We start from the raw sequence: 21,895 nt of genomic DNA, 5'->3' as shown, positions 1-21,895 counted from the left end.
CTTGATTTCAATGCGGGTCATATTGTTAACATACCTGTTTTTTATTTATCCTAAACGTGTTAAAACATTTCATCTACAATGACAGGAACGTGTGCTCAGTGCTGTGAGACACAGCTAATCATTGTTATGGACTGCTGGGATAGCTGTAGAAAAAAAGATGAAATCATGGATGAAAGCATCTTCTAGAGCAAGTCAAATCTTATTCACTAAAAATGTCAAATGTACTTAGAGGTCCTCAGTCACTTTGCTGTTGAGGGTCTACTTGATTTTGTGTATAGAAGGATTTAAAAACATATGAAATGTCTCATGGAGGTAATCAAATCTGAAAAATCATAGGAGTGTTTGGATTGTTCTTACGCATAACATCTATTTGGTTTCAGGGTAATCATAAACCACAAGGTCCTATTTAGCTGTGCTGTATCGCACTATATTATAGGATGATAAAAAGTAGATAAAAAGGACCGAGGCATGCACTTGGGAAAAGATATGACTAGTGGTGATATCAGTTTTTTTTCAAATTTCCTCTCAAATCACTTCTGGCCTGAAATGCTATGAGCAAATGCAACACCGTAAAATTAGTCGTTTTCTTTGTACGATGACAAGCTGAAGACAAATCTGCAATGTCAAAAAAACCTGAGTAAAGCGCCATGTCAAAAAAATTGCCTCTGTGCACCAAATAAGTAAACAATTGTCTCAATAAACATGTTGTAGACCCATGCAAGACGTGAATCAATCACAGTGTGTGATAAGACCTTGCAATGATTAACTCTCTTTTGCTGAGGATACATGTCTACTTGTGGCTACATTGCCTCTGTCAGCAAGTCATCGCTGAGCACTGTTATCTCCTTGTGATCCTTCATAGATCCTTCAGCCAGCAGTCAGTCCATCAAAGAACAGACATTTAGCTTGCATGCATGGCTTCAATAATAAGATACAGAAATATTATCCAATTGAGCGTGACAGACATATTGGTAATATTTTCCATCACCAAAGGGCTATTTAACTTTCACTAAATTGTATTGACTGCATTATACAGTTTTAACAGTAAGGGATGCAGGCAACGGGATGTTGAAGGGATGGGGACACAAAGGATGCATGTTTTGCCCTGCATCTGGGTCTTGCGGTTGCAAATAGTCAGTATGCAGACCAACATCTCTCCAATAATAACAATTCTGAACCGTGACCCAGTGGTCTTTGCAGATTGAAAAATGTTTTGCCCCACAATGGCTTGTCTTTAACCCTTAAATACCTATTGACTCAAATTTGACCCACATGTAATCAGAGGTATTTTAGATCTACCAGTAGGGAGGGTACCTTTCACAATTGAACTGATTGTTACCCATTCCTGATACCTAGCAATCGATATCGGCACTTAACAGATTTTGTTCATTTTATTAATAAACGTTAGCTGTTTAATCATAAAATCTAATTGTATTTATTTAACCGTAAACAGTGAGCCGATATTGATAACTGTGCTGTCCAAATTTTCAAGTGTATTTATTTGAATCTACCAGCATATTTGAAATGTTTTCTTGTGCCCTTTACATCATCCTACCCTCTAAGACACTCTTGATATCCTACATTTACTGTCCCTACTGTGCGTAAAGAGCTGGCACGGAGGTCCTTTTCTTTTAGAGCCCCCTTTGACTGAGGTCTTTATCAACTATCGGTCCCTTCAAAATGTCTCTTTTTGTTTATCTGAAAACTGAATGGCACTGTATGTAGTATGTCCTTGGTTGGAATTTAATTTAATACAAGCGGTAGAAAATGGATGGATGGAATATTATATTTATTTTTACTGCATTGTATGTTATTCTATTGTAAATATTGTATATTCTGAGAGAGTTGTGTGAGCTAAGAGGTATCAAATAAAATTGTCTTTAATGATTGTCTGTAATTTTTTGTTGTGTAACTTGTCCTGTGTTGTACTGTATTGTGTTAATTTTAAATGTCTTTGGTCCCCCTTGAAAACGAGATGCTGCATCTCAAGGGGTTTTCCATTAATACATTCAAATTCAAATGTTATATGTTGTTTTATTACACTCCTGAGTGCCATTTGCAGGTATTCTAGATTTTGCATGTTATGTAGTTATAAATTGAAGACGTTAAATGGCAGTAATGTATAGACTAAGGCAGAGCAGTCTATAGAGAGAAAATGGACAAGTCGATTTCAAACAATATCCTAAACGATAGGTCAAAAGCCCTTCACAAAGAAAATTATGGAAAGTAAAGGTTCGCCCGGATGAATATATGGGGTGTCGAATGTAAAGGTTCAGTCACACTTTTCAAGCAGATATATTTCTCAGATGCACAGTAACTCACTTTTCTCAGATTTAGCTAATTTTCATCACATTTAAGTTGAAAATAAATGTTGACTCTAAACATTATATCCATCCATCCATCCATTTCCTAGCACTTGTCCCTTTTGGGGTCGCGGATGGTGCTGGAGCCTGTCTCAGCTGCATTCGGGCGGAAGGCGGGGTACACCCTGGACAAGTCGCCACCTCATCACAGGGCCAACACAGATAGACAGACAACATTCACACTCACATTCACACACTAGGGCCAATTTAGTGTTGCCAATCAACCTATCCCCAGGTGCATGTCTTTGGAGGTGGGAGGAAGCCGGAGTACCCGGAGGGAACCCATGCAGTTAAATATTATATCTAAATGTTAAATCCAAACCTAAATGTTAAATCTAAACATAAATGTTGAATCTAAACCTAAATGTTAAATACAAAGCTTAAATCTAAATGTGAGCACTAACTCTCTCGCCAAGTGTAAACATGAATATTTATGGATGTCAATATTCCACCAATCCGACGCATCTAAGCCGCAAAGCTGCTCCCACATCTCCGCCTCTCAGTGCAGAAACTCCTACACCTTTCTTACTGCGGAAGAAGGAAACATGGCAGATGCTCCATGACAAATAATGCCAATTAAGTTGCACATTTAAAAAAAATGTTAGCTTCAAATGTGTGTGTGAATGGTGTTAAAGACAATTGGACAGTCAAACACGTCCACGCTGCACTCCCGCGTTTGACAATGTATAGAATTGGGTCTTACACAGAGGCATGCATTCTGTTGGAATATACCTATTCATATTTGTATGTGTCTTTCATTCTTTCACTGCGCTCTTACTTTATGGTTGCATCACATATGAACTGTACTTTGCTGTAAACAACACAGTCACTGTCATATAAGTTTGCTGCAAGCAGCAGCCGTTGACACGCGTGATTTGGATCGGTTCTAAAGAATATGTCTTAATTGTGAGCTAAATGGTAAAAACATGATCATAGTGAGTGTAGGGATGATGTTTGTTAAGAAGTTATCGAACCGATTCCTTATCGAATCTCTTATCGAATCCAAATAGGTTGTTGTGTGTGCACTGAGTTCCAAAAGCCGTAGATGTTATGTGACTGGGCCGGCACGCCGTTTATATGGAGGAAAAGCGGACGTGACTGAGGACAGCATGCAGCCGTTAAAGGGTGAAGGTTTCAGGTGAGAGAGGACGCTAAAGGCACGTCCCCAGTGAGCATATAGTGCTGCTATGTGCGTTGTAAATGAAAAAAAATTGCCGACAAACACATCACCAACATGGACGAGGTGCCGCTCACTTTTGACATCCCGGTGAAGCACACTGTGGAGAAGAAGGGGACCAGCACGGTAGCGAATTGATACGCACAACGGGGCAAGAGAAGTCTGCTTTTGCTGTTGTGCTAGCTTGCTATGCTAATGGACAACAAGACTGACTTTGAAAATGACAAGAGGGAATCTGGTGTGTTTGATGGAGAACTTGCCCAGCTGTTCATTTCGGACACAGAAGATGAGGACTTTGATGGATTTGTGGATGAGAATTGATCAAAAAACAATGTGAGTACATTGATAAATACTTCAATAAAGTACACCCGAACTCAGCTTTACTCCTGCTGCTTTTTTAAAACCGCGTCCATGCATGCTAGCGTATGTTTTAAGCTAGCGTATGTTTAACCATGCCTGCGCCCAAAAATACGCTGCGCCTTATTTATGCGTTAAATACAGAAATAGCACCCGTAACTGACACGGCGCCTTTTAATACGGTGCGCCCTATGGTCGCGAAAATACAGTATAGTGGCTTCGATAACGGGAACCGGTTCTCAAAAAGGGATTAGAATCCATGGAATCGGTTCTTTTCTTATCAAACAATCGGGCAGAACCGGTTTCAAACATCATCCCTAAGTGTGAATTAAAGTCATCTTCCCTTCATCTTACTTCTTTTTAAATCAAGCATCTCGGCAAGCCAAGACACGGCCACCCATCAGACAGCTGTGCTGTGTCGTGCTGCAAGGAGCAGGAAGATGGAAAATGAGCATATTAAAAGGTGTATATCGGCATGCGCCAGATCTGAAACTCTGACCAAATGATGACTTCACACTCACTATGATCAGGTTTTCACCATTTAGCTCACAATTAACGACAAATTCTTTAGAACCGATCAAAAGTGAGCAAACTTATACAACAGTGTTGTTTACGGCGATAGTACAGTTCATATGTGACACAATCCTGAAATAAGAGGGCAGCAAAGGGATGAAAGACACAAATAGAAATATGTGTATTTATGCACACTGCATGCCTCAGTGTAATTAGAATCAATTCCATTCATTGTCAAACGCGGGAGGGCAGCGTCGATGTGTTTGAGTGTCTAATCGTCTAATCGTCTAAACACACCTTGCACACTCCCTACGTTTGGAGCTAACACTTTCGAAAAAATATGCAACTTTATTGGCATTTTTTGTCATTGAGCATCGTCATGTTTCCTTCTTAAGCAATAAGAAAGGTGTAAGAGTGTCTGCACTGAGAGGCAGAGATGCTTCGGATTGGCGGAACATTGACATCCTATAAATGTTCGTCTTTACACTTGGTGAGCTATTTAGCGCTCTCACTTAGATTTAGATTTAAGATTTAGGATTAGAGTTAAAATGTAGGTTTAAATTTAACATTTAGGTTTAGATTTAACATTTAGGTTCAGATTTAACATTTAGTTTTGGATTTAACATTTAGTGCTCACATTTAGATTTAGATTTAATATTTAGGTTTAGATTTAACATTTATGTTTAGATTCAACATTTAGCGCTCACATTTAACATTTAGCGCTTACATTTAGATTTAAGATCTATATTTAACATTTAGGTTTCGATTTAATATTTAGGTTTTGATTCAACATTTAGGTTCAGATTTAACATTTAGTTTTGGATTCAACATTTAGTGCTCACATTTAGCGCTCTCATTTAGATTTAACATTACGTTTTAGATTTAACATATAAGTTTAGATTTAAGAATTAGGTTTAGATTTAACATATAGATTTATATTTAACATATAGGTTTATATTTAAGATTTACGTTTAGATTTGACATTTATATATAATATTTAGAGTCTTAAATGAGATGAAAGTTAGCTAAATCTGAGAAAATTTAGTTAAATCTGAGAAATATATCTACTAGAAAAGTGTGACTGAACTTTTACATTTGGCACCCCATAACGCTAGAGTGCCAATGAATGACAAAAGTATATCTTGTGCGAGGTAAGCAAGCGTACATACACATTTGAAATGTGGTATATCTCACTCTAAGTAACAGTGAATTAATACACTTTTGCCTGACAAAACTTTGCTTTAAAGTTGCGCCTTTTTCTACATGTGTCACCAATAATCCAAACTAAAGTAATAAATATTGCAGTAAAAAAAGTAGCATTAGTTTAGTATTCAAGTGCATGTTCTCCCCGTGACTGCATGGGTTCCCTCCGGTTACTCCGGCTTCCTCCCACCTCCAAAGACATGCACCTGGGGATAGGTTGATTGGCAACACTAAATGGTCCCTAGTGTGTGAATGTGAGTGTGAATGTTGTCTGTCTATCTGTGTTGGCCCTATGATGAGGTGGCGACTTGTCCAGGGTGTACCCCGCCTTCCGCCCGATTGTAGCTGAGATAGGCTACAGCATTCCCCGCGACCCCAAAAGGTACAAGTGGTAGAAAATGGATGGATGGATGGAAGTTTGGCGATGGTAAAATCATGAAGTTATGCAGACTCGCCATAGCAAAACCTATGAAAATAATAATAAAATAAAAAAAGTAAAAGCACATAGTGCAGTGATTACAAACAACACATTATCAGCAGCCACCACAGTTGACATACTTCACACAGAAGTCATAATTTATTCGTAATTGTTGGTTCAAAGCTAATGAGGATTTCTTTTTTATTTCTGTATTTTTTTCAAATTTTTTGCACCATTGGGAGTGTGTTAGACAGCCTGCTGGTCACTAAACACTGCATGAACGCAGTAGCGGGGTGCATCAAATACGGCAGCAAAATTGCCCCAAAATTACACTACAAAATAATAATTATGAGCTGGAGCATGTTTAGAACTATATTTAGACTTATAATTTTGGTTTATTTTTGTCAGGAAAACAACATCCGAACAACTGCAATTGCATGCTTTCGCACACGTCCTCGATGTTCAACATGGCGCCTGTTGTTTAGTTATCTATCTTCTATTTATACACAGCTCTGGTCTACGGTGGGATGCCTAGTCAGGAGGTAGTCTTTGTCATGTGCCAATCTAGTCCTTTATTGAGCCCTACAAAGTGGTTATACTGTAAGTAAGTATTGTACTTTTTACACACCAGCTGTTTGATTGTTACGTGCATCTAAGTGGTAGTTTTCATTACCAAATTTGGAGGAGCTAAAATCGCCATGTAAAATCACTAATGCATATGTCATGTTAAATGTTATGTTTTATCAACACTTTTAATGTTTGCTACTATACATGTATATGAGAACACAATACACACACACACACACACACACACACACACACACACACACACACACACACACACACACACACACACACACACACACACACACACACACACACACACACACACACACACACATTTATATGTACATATTTATATATCCAGTATATATACAGGTATATACATTACTGTTATTGTTTTTTTGTTTTTTTTAATACCAATTGATTTAGAAGTAAAATGTATACATTTGTTAATGTCAAACAGGGGTTAAGTTTCAACATCCATTTTATTTTCATATCTGACTGGAATTTGACATTATCTTGATGTCAAAACTTGATGTGGTATTAATGCCAAATTGACGTCAATCTATTGAAGTCAAACGGGGGTCAATAATTTGGCGTCAGTTTTTTGTTTTTGACTTGTTTGACATCAAACTTCACATCAATTGGGCGTAATTTTGATGTCAAAAGCCCACCAGGTAATCAGTAGCATGTATATGGCGAATATGACGTAAATTAGCATCGGGTTAGGACATTTTTCAAAGTGGAGCCCTACTATAAATTTGAGCGTTTTCTATCAGACATGCTTGATTTGTTGGCATGCAAAATTATATTATTACCTTACACTGCCGGCTGAATAAAAGTACCAAATTTGGTACCCATTACTATCTACCAGTGTGGGTCAAATTAAGGAAACATTAATTTTTTTAGAAGGTTGAAACCATGAGAATGTACATGACATGTTAATGTGCATTTTGCATTGGAAAAAAAGAGTTTAAGGTGACCTCACCACTGTTACGCCACAACTGTCTGTGTTCCTATTATTACATTTCCACACTGACAGACAGGGAGTAGAAGGACACTGAAAACATTGCAATAATAAACAAACAAGTAGTGATAAGATATAATGCATAAAGGGAACATAAGTCATCCACTGGTCTGATTGTGCACAAGATGTCCACCTAAAGCACCTGCAATGTAATGCAACCAAGTAACAAAGTATGGTAACACTTTAGTATGGGGAACATATGAACCATTTATTTGTTGCTTATTAACATAGGATTAGGGTAAGGGTTAGGGTCAGGGTCAGGGTCAGCGTTAGGGTTAGGGTTGGGGTTGGGGTTTGGGTTAGGGTTAGGGTTAGGGTTAGGGTTAGGGAATACTCTTAGTTAATGGCTTACTGGTTGTATAATAAGGCCATGCAGAATAAGGCATTAATAAGTACTTAATACGTACTTAATAATGACTAATTAACAGCCAATATGTTACTAATTTGCATGTAAAGAAACAACTAATTAATGGTTCATATGTTCCCCATACTAAAGTGTTACCCAAAGTATTGGGGTCTATTTGGGTTGAGAGAAAGTTGGTGTGGGACTGCATGAGCTGCATTTCAGTGACATACATCACGACAGCAAGAACAGGTCCAGAATAGAGTCTGATATTACCAATGTAGTCTGATATTAGAAAAGGAGGTGTCAGAGCAGAAAGGGAAAAACACCCTACCTGATGGAGAGTTAGAACAAACCTGACCACAACAAGGACCTCTAAGTTTGCATTTACTCATGGCACCACATGTTTTCATATATTATTTCATATGTTATATATATAAAAACATAAGAATGTTGTCTCATCCTTTATCCCAGTGCCAACAAAGGCGTAGTGGACAATCTTAGTATCAGCATAACAGACTGATGGAAGAAGAAAACCGCCCGCAGGCCTCTTGTCATAATTCAGTAACATAAATGAATTGCACAGCAGCTTCAGCAGCATTAATAAGTTCAGTTCAGCAATCTGAGCCTGAACAAGTAGCAAACATGAGGGAAATGAAGAGGAAATGCATCTTCTGCCCTACAACAAAGACTGTGAAACAACCATTTGCAAACACATGTCAACGATGCCCATGCAACATTAAGCACTTTATTGGGTGATATGATAGAGCACCGAGGACAGTGTTCTATAGATATATTATGGAGTAATTTCTCACATACAGTATATTAGATTAGATTAATAATTATATATTATTATTACATAATCATATCGTGTAATAAATGTTTTTCAGGAAAAACAAGTGGTGTAAAACTTCAAAAATGCACTTTCTTTTCCCTTTAAAAACATTGTTGAACGATTAATACGTCATTATTTTAAGTAGCATAGGCTACTTAAACACTCTGAATAGGTTTGTATGCGTTTGGTGGAAATACTATAAGGGAATTTTTGTTGAACCAGACCATACTTGTGAAGGGACAGAATATGAACAGTACAGTAGGCCAATGCAAGGGTTAAGAGAACCTTCTAATTTAGACAAATATCAAAAAGAGAAATCATTCTTGTCATATTCATCAAACAATATTGTCAATATGTGAACCAATTTGTGTAATTCTATGATGAAGTCATATGAACACATTCGACTATTGTTACCTCTTCATTTCGATGGTGATTGATACTTGATTGATACTCTATTGTTATCCAAAAATATCATCGGTTTGGTGGCAATCAAACATTTTCATAAGACATAATTACTAACAGAATTGAACTGTGATACTACTTTTTTATTGTTAGTATTTATTTTTAAATGTTTTACAACGATTTTAATTATTTGCTGTGTCGAGTATATTGGTACCATAATTTGATATTGTTGCCCTCGCAGACAATAAACTAATGGAAAACAGTTAAAACCAAAATGTTAAAAATATATTTATTCTCCAATCCAATGCATTTGGTGCACTAATATACAGAGAAACCTTTCATTTTTAAGTGGGTAGCTTCAACTTGTTGCAAAATACCTCATTTTTCAGGCCTATTAATTTCTGTAAGTATTTTTTACTCAAACTTTTGATCTTTTTTTATTTTACAAAATGTGCTTTGATGTGATCTCATGCCAAAAGGCATTAAGCCAATGTTATATAGCATTGAGTCTCTGCTGCCCTCATGTGCACAAACACCAGCAGTTCACTCTCAGAGCTTGTAATGTCTGTGAGGATTATTATGAGTTGACATGAATTTATTTGCTTTTTTTAGACATTGGCTTAGTTTCATCTTCTCTCAATGCCGCAGTTTACACGCACAACAAAGCTCAAGATAGCTATAAAAAAACTAAACAATCATGCACATAATCACACCTGGTCTGATCCTGCAGCATTGGGCTCTAACAGCTAATGCATAAACGAGCCGCTTGCTGCTCTACCCTGGTTATTCTCTGGAATAATCAGTTCACAGAATGCTCTTTCCTTCCTTTTTACCTGTGCTGGAGAAGCGCGGCATCCCATCGTGGACATACATCTCTGACAAGGCCAAGCCTGACACTCAGCCGGCCCGTGGGGCGAAGGCCCATGAGCGTCATGGGCAGCTGTGGCAGCCCGGCACAGGATACGGCTGTTTGTCTGGGCCACTGGGCCGCTGCAAGGGCCCAAGGCACTCAGTGATAATCCTCTAATACCTGTCACAATGAGATTTGATTGGAGACTTGAACACCGGGATTAATAGTGTGAAGTGAACAGTGTAACAGTTCCCTGTAGACAGGCTGAGCACATGGGAAGCACATTTTAGAAGCAGGAATATCATACTTTATTCCATTACACTTCACCAGAAGAGTGCTTGCTGCTTCATTGTATGCAACTTGTGCAAACCAGGAGCTTAATGTCATCATAATCCTATTTCAAAAATACTGGACAAATGCTCTCAGAGCTCTGTTTCATGTGTGTGGCTAATTGTTTTTGATTACTCTATACATTTGGATTACAGTAAGAGAAAAAGTACAAAGCTAATATCATTAGAAAACATCACCAAACATCAACTACTTTTCCAATATGGCACAAGCACTGTGGTAGGCATTTAAAACATGATTGGGAAAAAATTTTGTTTTATTTTTAAAAACTTGAAAAAAAGTAGTACAAAGGCAAACTTGCTTGTTTGGCAGAAAACTATTTGAGTAATTTTTCATGTAAAGCAGAGTTCATAAATTAGATATTTTCTGCTCTCAAAGTTTACTTTTAAGGTTGGATTAGACAAATATTGCAATTGTGCCACTTGTGGAGTTGTTTCCTAAAATTATAATTTTTTGAATAATAACTAAGAAACGCATTAGGCTAACTGAACTAAAATCCAGATTTTAAATACAGGCCATTTTTACCTTTTGCAGACACTTAGTCAATTTTCTCTGTAGGCCTCTGCTATTTGTCCCAGTTAGTACTTGCTAATGGTTTCACCTGTCCATTAACTTTGTGTCTTCTTATTTTATATTATTTAACAGCTAATTTTTTTCTGAATTAACTCATCATGTAGTTCCTGCCTTCCTTGTACTGTTGTTCTTTGAAAAGTACAAACTTGTCATCGTGTTGTCATCCCTTCCTAATGACTAAATAGAAAGAAAAAAAGGGCTCCAACATGGAAAATGGAGAAAAGAAAATCACCAAGGTGTCTGTTTAATACACAAGTTATGCCAAATATATTCATGACACAAACTTAATCCTGCAGTCAGTATGCTTGCTTCCTTTGTGATTATTAACAAATTATTATGTTTTCATGTACTTATTTAGCACCGAACAGTTTCTCTGTTAAGCATAACCATTATTTTTTTACCTATTTATTTATGTCTAAACACTTCAAACATGGTAATAGCCACCTACAAAAACTATAACTTTACTATCCTACATATTTATCTTCTACATCATCAACTGGTATATATTTACCACAGGAAGTTTACTATGTATTAGTAATTGCTGTGATGCAGTATAGGATTCAATAAACTCTGCTTCGTCCTACTCCTTTTCAACAGTGTATATTTTAAATAATAATACACGTAAACCATTACCATTACTAAAGTATATATATTTTTTCTTCGAGTCCTACTTTGAAGATTGTCGGCTTCTTGTGATTCTAAAAATGCTGAATCATTTAACTATTGTCATGCATTGTCATGCAAATGTTAAATGCATTTTATGTCCGTCATACACAGTAGCTTTCGGAGGGAAAATGCTTGCGGGAGGTTTCGTAATGTTGACTTGTGATATTATCAGTGTTGGTGTACGTGGAGGAGCCTGGCCGCCTTTAAGGCCGTCATCTTTGTGAGCAAACAGATGTGTGCTGGGCGGCTGTTGAACGTCTGTTGTCATGTTTACATTCAACAAGTGTCTCTGCCAACAGCACAGTGCAGGGGTTTCTCCAGTCTGCGGCCATTGAGCAATTAACACCGCGTGTCTGCTGCAAAGGTAACAGTATTTCCTTTACAAGGAGTCTGCATCTTAACTCTTGTCCTTCACAATGGTGATTCATTATCAGCACCACTTTAAATGGGAAGCAACCTGAGAAGTGTTTGTGGCTTGTTTGGACAAAGAAGCATATTATAGTCCAATCCAGGCCAAACAGGAGCTTACAGTGGGCAGCTGCCAAAGAATGTATTTGCAACATAAATGTCCCAGGATTTGACCTTTTTTCCCCTCTAACAAACTGTTGTGTAGAGGCACATGCCAGCATAGCCAGTATTGTTGTTTTTTTGTTTTGTATTTTACAAATTGTTGCATATTTTTGTTAAAATACAGTAACCACATTTAACCTTATTTAATTTAAAGAAATCCTGCTACAGATAACTGTATTGCATGTCACATCTTAAAGGGGAACTACAATTTTTTTTGGAACTTTGCCTATCATTCACAATCCTGTACCGAGGATGTCGTTGTGGCTTGTACAGCCCTTTGAGACACTTATGATTTAGGGCTATATAAATAAACATTGATTGTTTGATTGATTGATTGATTGATTATGTAAGACCAGCAGACATATGTTTTTTTTTTTATGCGTTCGAGTAAATAAATAATGCTTTCTATGGAGCCTATATGGGAGTCGCTCTATTCTGCCTATAAAGCTCTTACAAAAAAACCAAACACCTCCATTAGGATTTTATATGCATGATGTATGTGTATGTAGATGTAATGTAGTAACAGGAACATTCATATAAACATGTAATATTTACGGATTTTGCTCATTTTGAGCATACACAGCATTTTAACTCTAATATCAGACTCATCACTACGATTGCTTTTTTTTTTTTTTTTTTTAAACAACATTACCAGTATTCATGGCCGACTTCATATGAGCCATCAAACATAATAAAATATCACTTACTGTACAATGTCTGCTTCCACTGGGCGGCAAACTGTTAGGATGTTCATTTATTCCAGTTTAGGTGAAGAATGACTCATAATCACGATCCGGGACTGTGCAATCAGCGATTACACACCAACTGGACAATATTTATCATATTTATTTACATATTTAATCCAAAATAAAATGCCTGCACAGCATAGAAGGTAGGAAATGCTGACTCCCACCCCCTCAGCACACTAGGAACCAGCATTACTCCTCTCTAGTCAGTTCACTAGTCACTTTATACTTTTTACTGTCTCGTTGTTTTTTTTACATTGCCTCTTAGAGTGGTCTTAGGCCATATTGCATATTGTGTATATTGTGTTGTTTTTGTATATTGTGTGGTTTCTTCTTTTTTTTTTAATGCAAAGCACCTTAGGGAAGCAACCTAAATTTCGTTGGACCTGTACCTGTACATGCACAATGACAATAAAGATCATTCATTCATTCATTCATTCATTCATAATCCTTACAAAACATAAAAAGGGTGGGTGCAAACCAGCGTCTTTTGCATATCTTTCTCGCCATCTCCGGGTCTAAATTGGTTGTCAAAGTTTATAAACTTCTCAGTTTGTGTCCACATCATTCTACTATCAAGGTGAGAGGCATGATTTATAATCGTGAACTAACTTTCACGACCTCAGAGGCGAGCATTAGGAAGTTACCTCTCTTGGATTAATGCGTCGCTAAATGTAGGTCCTTAACATTAGCGCTTATAATAATAATATTGCTAATACTTGGTTAATAATCAGGACACAAAATATAAATAAACTATTGTTGGCACTTTTTGGATGAATATTTATTTGGTTTTATGGTCGGAATAAACGCAATAGACGCAATGACGTCATGGCTCCCATTGGCTCCATTGTAAGCAGACTTTTATTCACGTTTGTATACGGTTTAGAATATATTTTAAAAAAGACATATTTGTTCTTGCCTCTCATAGGGATTGTGAATTATAGGCAATTAAAAATAAAAGTGCAGTTTCTCTTTGAGTCTAAGCAAGTTTGATGATATGCAACATGCACTTGTAAGTCTTAATGTCATAATTGTACCTTCATCTAATGCAGCTGGTGTAAGAGCTCAGCCGTGCATAGAGATTGATTGTTGTTTTATTTTGTTGGAAATATTGAACATTGGGGTTGGAGTCAGGAACTACAAATTGTTATCTAAACTGGCTTGAGTACAGGAGGCAGGGCTTGAATGCACTATAAAGCATGTTTTGGAGTAATACAATATTATGAAACAACAAATAATATGAAACAAATTCTTCAATCATTTATTTTTAGTCCAAAAAAATAAAATGAACAGATTTGATATTGTTTACCTTGTTTGCCATGGCTGAGAGTTGAACCTGCAGATGCAGTTTTACATACAGTCATAGAAGTAAAACGTATTGAAAAACAAAAAATGAGTTATTAATACGACATATTGTGCACTAATATGCATAGATCAAAAATAAAATAAAAACAAACAAACTTGCATCCGTCTTGCACACCAAGAAAAAAGATATGCTTAGGTTACAAAATGTTTCATTTTTATTTCAACAACATAGCCCCCTTCAAATACAGCCTGAGACTCCTCTTGTCTTGATTTGTTTTACTTTTACTTGCTTGTGATTCACATTGCTGTTGGGAGGCAATCTCTTCTCTCCACCTGCATCCAACTGCCCATCGGCACATCTGACTGCTGATCAGTCGGTTTTTGCATGCTGTCAATCATTGCGGTGTGATGTGGTGTCACGAAACAGCAAGAAACTGTTATTTTAGGTGAATAAAAAAGCAGAAACGAACAAAAAAATTAAATTAATTTAAATACATTTCACGCGATTTGATATAGTGAAAGCCATGTTTCGGAGACTATTTTTTATTTTGCACAGTAGGACCGAATGTGACGGGTAGCGCTATTATTTTGAAAGCCGGATGTGTGCGAAAAGTTGGAAAAAGAAAGCTCTTGACAGTAGCTGTGTTGAAACAGAGACAAGACTCTTGACAGTACAAAATTATGCCTGCTTTTCTGATGAGCTTGCACTACATTTTATCAGACCCTTGATTACAATCGTTTACCATTTAGAGCGTTTCAATACTCACATATACCCACTTCACCTCTGCATTCTGGCAGGCGTCAGGGATAAATTTAGGATTGAGGATCGAGCCCAAATGGGTGATGGATTTTTGTAGCTTTTGGAAAAGAAAAAATAATAATTATACAGCATGTCAGCTTTCAAATTCTGACCACCTTAAAGTATACAAAAATCACTGGATTAGGGTAGTTAAAAACAATATCAAGGGCCGCCCATTGAACCATGGCCAAGCCAGCCTTGCACACAGCAAAATACAGTTAAGCCAAGACTATTTGCTGGCATCCAGAGTCAGAGATGAGGTTTTAATGTCCGTGTTCACTGCATGCTCCCGGAAAGACACACAAGTTAACTGACAGTTAACTTGTTGTGTGCGCGTCTACGTATCTACATGTTATGGATCTACATGTTATGTACCTACATGCACACAACAGAGGAGCTGGTTTACTTATGAGCATACACTATGTGTGTTTGCAAGAATGTCAACGTGTTGGCTGAGTAACGTCAGTGAGTGAGTGGGTGAGTAGAGAGAGAGAGAGAGAGAGAGAGAGAGAGAGAGCGAGAGAGAGAGAGAGAGAGAGACAGAGAGAGAGAGAGAGAGAGAGAGAGAGAGAGAGAGAGAGAGAGAGAGAGAGAGAGAGAGAGAGAGAGAGGAGCGCGTGCACTGCGCAGTAAAGTGATGAATGGATCCGGTTGTGTCCTGCAAAACTAATAATAAAGCAACCAGATTGTCACAAATCGGCGGCCTCGAATTCTGACCGGAATGCGGAGCTGAGCAGACCCATTGCGGGGTAAAGTGAACTGAAGGGAACGTCTCCCCTGCGCTCCTCTACTACGGTCTGCACCGGAGCCGAACAGCAGGACAGGTGGAACAACTACATTATTACCTGTCACTCTTTATAACTCCTTGTAGAGATCTGAATGCTTATTATTTAAATGTTTACCTAAGTGTGAAGCAAAGGTGGTAATACTAATCGCCACATTTGGCGAGGCGTGTTTTAAAGCAACACTTGAAGTGCGGTGCTTCCTTGTTAAAGCGTCACCTTTATCACTGATTTTGAAGCCCAAATACTTCCATATTGCGCTTCACGCACCCTCTGTATTAACCATTATGTAACGCAGGTGTCAAATCCATACCTTTTGCAGTGACTGGTATTATCTTGCTTTCTATTTACTCTTTGCGCTCTTCCTAGTCACGTGACCGCCACAGTCCAATCAGCTTTGGTTATATGCCGGTAGCAGGAAGTGACTGGTATGCTCTTGCCTCCTATTACTCTTTGAGTGCTGTGCGCGCTTCCTAGTCGCGTATCCGCCACGGTCCAATTAGCTGTGCTTATAAACCGGTAGCAGGAAGTGGCCAGTAGACAGAACTTGAGGGGAAACCGATTGTATTTCTGCTGGAGGTAGGATTTTATTCTCGTTTTCACCTGAAATATTGTGCTGACTGAGTCTAAACTAAAATGCCTATTTGTAACTTTATAGAGCCGACTACCAGCGCCGGAGTTTTTTGTCATTAAGCTGTGTGTGACTGTAGAAGAGTTGGTGAGTCCATATTTATGAACATAGCACCTTTAGCATTAATCTTTCTTCGATTGTTTCATTGCAACAGTCTTTGTGGCATATTCTCAATCGTCCATATACAAGGTTTATGATTTAAACCTTTAGTAACTATTTGTGTATTGAATGTACTTTTAAATGTGTTTTGCTAATAAGCACGTTTAGTGCACTGACTGCTTTTGTATTGGTCATATTTATGCTGCTAATAGTTATTTTAGCATTTTATTGCATATTGTGATTCTGACATGTTTATTGATTTATATTGTACAATATTGAGGAAAGAACTACAACATATTCTGGATACTTTATAATACAATTAGTGTTATTTAAAGAATATATTTTGTGTACACATGGATTTATAAGAATGGTCCTGGCTCTTACACATGCCAGGCTTCTCTTTTTGATGACAAGTTAAGGAAAAGAAGCATCTAGTCCAAGGATCGTTCTTGGAAGATTCCAGCCAGGAACCCCACCACCTGTTCTGTCTGGGCGGGTAGGAGGCTCTTGAGCCGACCCTTTACATTTTTTCATCTTTAACCTGCAGTACTTGGATTGTACTGCCATCCTTTTTTTCAAAAACTCTAAGTCTGAACTGAGATTTATTCAAGATCCAGAGACACTAATTAATGGAATTAGAATTGTATATATGTATATAGTAACTGTGTTGTTTTCCAAATTACTTTCATGTTGAATGGCCATTCAACTCATTGTTGTGTTTATATATGCTGTCCATCACAAATTCTCTAATAGACGGTGTCAACCAAACTGCAATTTAAGCTCTGCCTTCTCTCTCCGAGTCGAAACCCTAGTCTCTGTTCCTAGCCCATAACACCCCATATATATATTGCATTGATTTGTAGCAGGTATAGGTTACAAGTAGAATTGTCGTTTTTTGCCTTTCCTCCTCCCTAAGATGTTACTGCTTGTATGCATTTTGTGTGTGCGTTTTGACACACTCAACATCATGCTCCTCGGCTCTGTCATCACCGCTGCACTGCGGCACTCAGATGTATATTACTGATTTCAATCAATTAGTACTGTGGTACTTTATTAGTACCGGTATACGGTATAACCCAACATCGCAGCTGGTGTTACTTATCTGTTGCAGTGCCTTTTGTAGAAAAATAACTTCTTAATATTCGCATCTATGACATCTTAATAGCACTACAGGCTGCCGAAGCGCTTCTTCTTTCTGGGCCAGGCTTGGGTAAACCTCTCCAAACCGCAGCAACAAGATTGCTTTGGAAATGCAATCATGGGCTGTTACTGACCCAACTGAGAAAATTCAACTTTTCCTCAGCTGCAACAAAATGGATATGATCATATTTATCAAATGGATCACTGTAAATCAGATTGTGGTTATCATTCACCACCACTCCCTTTGTCCATAGGTTCTATTTCTGAGCATTTGGTGTTTTCACTCAGTGTAAACGACCTTGCTTCTGTTTGTCCCAATATTGTCCTCCAAATGCTGAAGATACTGTCATTCATACATGCGGTAAACACAACTCTAATACCTGATTATATTATACAGTTCATGGGCCCCAGAATGGCTACTGAATCAGTCCTGCTGAAGACAGTTAAATCTAACATTGCAAATAATCAGACAGATATTTTTTATGTGAATGGAGGCGGGAAATCAAAATGTGTTAGAATTCAAATATCTTCGCATCCTGATAGACCAGTGGTTCTTAACCTTGTTAGAGGTACCGAACCCCACCAGTTTCATATGCGCATTAACCGAACACTTCTTTAGTGAAAAATAAAATGTTTTTTTTCAAATTCAAGACAGTTATGTTTTTTTAGTGGTGCGCAAAATGAACCGTGCATCATCATCACCTTGTTCAAAGAACAAAACCAACACAGTGCATGAACTCACAACAAATTACACACATGCAAATCAGTGTGACTTCTGCTGTTGCCGTACCCATAAAGCCGATAGGGAGAAGTTTTTATTTACATGATGAGTCGGGTGTGTCTTGACCTCCGCGGCGGAGGCTCCGTCGAACCCCTGAGGCTGACTCACCGAACCCCTAGGGTTCGATCGAACCCAGGTTAAGAACCACTGTGATAGACTCAAAAATAACATTTAAATTAATCTCAGATTTAAAAAAAAAAAAAGAGTTTCTGATTCTGTCAAGGTTACTATGGGGCGGCATGGCTCGGTTTGTAGAGTGGCCGTGCCAGCAAATTGAGGGTTCCAGGTTCGATCCCCGCTTCTGCCATCCTAGTCATTACCTTTGTGTCCTTGGGCAAGACACTTTACCCACTTTCTCCCAGTGCCACCCACACTGGTTTAAATGTAACTTAGATATTGGGTTTGACTATGTAAAGCGCTTTGAGTCACTAGAGAAAAGCGCCATATAAATATAATTCACTTCATTAATGCAATGTTTTTCTTCCATAAGATTAATGCAATTTTTTTCTTCCATAAGATTATCGCCGCAAGTGGCTAAAATGTTCATGCATAACAACATCATGTTGTTTTGTTTTTGTTGTATCTCTGTCTTATCCCCCTCTTGGTCTCACAACCTCCCCCACTGTCTTCCATGTTTTATTCTTTCTATCCCCTGCCAGACATTACATTAATACATTTAAAAAAGTCAAATACAAATATGGCAACAAGAAAAGTATTCCACACTTCTCTTTTGTAAGGTACATCTGTACAGCAGATATGGACATCTGCATCAACAATAGGATTTGCCTGAGTGGCTGGACAGGACATGAAAAGAGAAAAAAATGAATAATAATAAAATGTTCATGCATGCTATGGTCCTGCCACATATACAGTACTGTAACCTACTGCCCTACAACCTGGTCACATGCAAACAAAAAACCCATAGGGTCTGATCAACTAAAGATTTAATGATGTTTGATAATAGTATTATTTATGTCCACTGTATTCTTTAACATGATTTGTAGAGTTCTATTTGTTTTACTGCTTTTTTGTGTGTGCCGTGTTCACTGTATAATTGTTTTCCCGTTGTTTTTAGAAAAACTATTTTGAAAAGTATTTCCAGGGACAAATGAAGAAAACTAGCTTTTTGGCTTTTTGGGTGAAGTTGCTGCAATTAATGTACACTGTCCTTGTCAAATAAACCAACGAATAAATGAACATAAACAAAAGAGCCAGCCAGTCCGCCTGTCAACCATTCTCTGTTTTGCCAGTAAAGGGGGCAAATGCCCCCTGCAGATGTTTGCCCATTTTAAGAGAAAATCCATCCTGGATTTCAAAGATCAGCTTGGCACAAAACATCACTTTAATATGCATTCAGCCAAAAGCTGTAGAAACTGCATTATAGAGCACATGCATTACATACAAAAACAACCTTTTATCCACTATAACCAGCACAAGATACATTTGCACATTTCAGTTCTGATTTTCAAAAATAAAACATGAAACAGTTGATTTAAGCCATATTGCGCACAGCAAGAAGCAGAAACAACACTTTGTAACATGCATTGGTATATCAATTACAAAATTAGCCAAAAGTCTTTCATCCTCAGAGTTTCCCAGTTTTTCTACATATTTTTGACCACGGTTAATTCTGATTTTTAAAAATTAGACCCTGAGAAACAAAACTAAACAGCATTAATTGTAGCAGTGGACCAGCTTTGGACATCTGTCAAGCTGCATGGCTGATTATTACTTATCATTTGCTTAGCTTTTGACTACTTAAAAGTGCTGGTCACAGGTGCTGGCTCTCAGGGGTATCCTGATCCACGTGGCTCATGAGGCAAAAACAAAAACAACATTTTTCCTTATTTCATACTTTTTATCAAGTAAACGGACACGCTTGTGCAACAGATGGAAGGAAAGACACTTTACTCATGACACGCTTGATGGCCACGTTTTGTACAGTATAGCATCTGTTTGGGAACGGACTGTAGTGTTATTACACTCCCCCCCCCCCCCCCCATCTCTTCCATCCGGGTAAGGGTGTGTTACAAATGGATTTGCATCCAGTATTACATGCAAATGACTTTGTGAATAGACATTGGCATATAAGACAACTATATCAAGTTATTAATGGCCAAAACGTGTTGAGGTGTAGAGTATGACGGTTCACTTGAACCTGTGTTCCAATGTATTGTACCTGATATATGCATTTCTGGTATAAAGCTTTATCATATATGTTTTAAATAAGAATACAAACATGCACATCTTGTACTACAGGACCAAAATCAGGTGCCTCCATCAGTACAATATCCTTCTAAGGGAGTTCATGTCATATCACCATCATCTTTACCAGCACATCCATAATTATCAGAAGCTGTGCCAGCTTCCACGGCCTTGTTAACAACCTCCATATCTGTGACACACCTCCCCGATAACAAGCGTGTGAAAATACCAGCCCCAAACGGTGATGATATTTGGAGCTTGTGAGCAGCTGCTGTACCAAACACCACAAAGCGAGTGATCAGGAGTGACCGCCGCATTTTCGCTAGTTAATAAAAGTGTGTACTCACCAAATGGAAGTTCCATACTTGAGCTGGCTAGCGTGTTCACATTGACCATGACTTCGTCCTCTGTGTCCTTGCGAGGATGTTTTTAATTCTCCTTTTTCTGCCACCATGAGGCGTGAGATGTGAAAGTTTGGCTGCTGCAGTGTGAGAAGGGTGTTGGTGCAAGGTAAGGCCGCTGCTGCCGCTGTTATCTTATTGATTTTCCTAATCTGGGCAAATGTGGGTGGGGAGGTTAAACAGTAACCAGACTCGTATGGACACCAATCTATATAGCGGCTGTAACTATGGCAACATGATGATAGAAACTCAAATACACATAGTTATAATGTGCTTTCCTTTTTTCCCCCTCATCACCCAAGACCAGAGCCTCCAGATGCAGATGAGAGGTGACTTGAGAGACAGAGTTCAGAGGAAAAAGGGAGCGAAAGGGTGTGGAGTGATTGAAAGAGGAGAGGAGTGGAGAATGTACTGAGGGTGAACAAACAATAATGAGTGATCTCATCTGTTTTGTTTTGTACAAAGAAGTGGAAAGGTGTTATTGCTGCAAATATCAATATAAGTAAAAAAAAAAAAAAAAAAAAAAAAAGTAAAGTCATTAATCTAGGTACATGCACCTGATATTACTTTCATTTTTTAATTTTAAATAAAGTGGTGCCTCAACTTAAGTGTTTTGAAACATTGGCTTTATGGGCTTATTGTTATGTTTTAAGTTACAAGCAAAAAATTTAGTTATGCCGTTAGTTGGCGTAACAAATGTCACAGTGAATCTGGCCAAAACATCTGGTCTTACTCGCTAGCATTGGCCTATAGCTAAAGATTGACATAACTTTGCTTTCCAACCTCGGTAAGAAAAT

At 38.0% G+C, this 21,895-nt stretch overlaps 1 protein-coding gene across 1 annotated transcript in view; it reads right to left on the bottom strand.

Annotated features, from left to right (window-relative positions):
• Window positions 1-21,178, bottom strand: part of hnf4a (hepatocyte nuclear factor 4, alpha) — a 48,125-nt gene extending 26,947 nt beyond the window's left edge. Inside the window, exon 1 of the mRNA XM_062053483.1 lies at window positions 21,045-21,178. Within this exon, the coding sequence (XP_061909467.1) occupies window positions 21,045-21,093 (49 nt within the window). The 5' untranslated portion in view covers window positions 21,094-21,178. The remainder of the gene's footprint in view (window positions 1-21,044) is intronic.
• Window positions 21,179-21,895: the final 717 nt, after the last annotated feature.

Source organism: Entelurus aequoreus, linkage group LG07 (genome assembly GCF_033978785.1).
Source record: "Entelurus aequoreus isolate RoL-2023_Sb linkage group LG07, RoL_Eaeq_v1.1, whole genome shotgun sequence".
Lineage (NCBI taxonomy): Eukaryota > Metazoa > Chordata > Actinopteri > Syngnathiformes > Syngnathidae > Entelurus > Entelurus aequoreus.
This window is presented reverse-complemented; position numbering and strand designations above follow the sequence as displayed.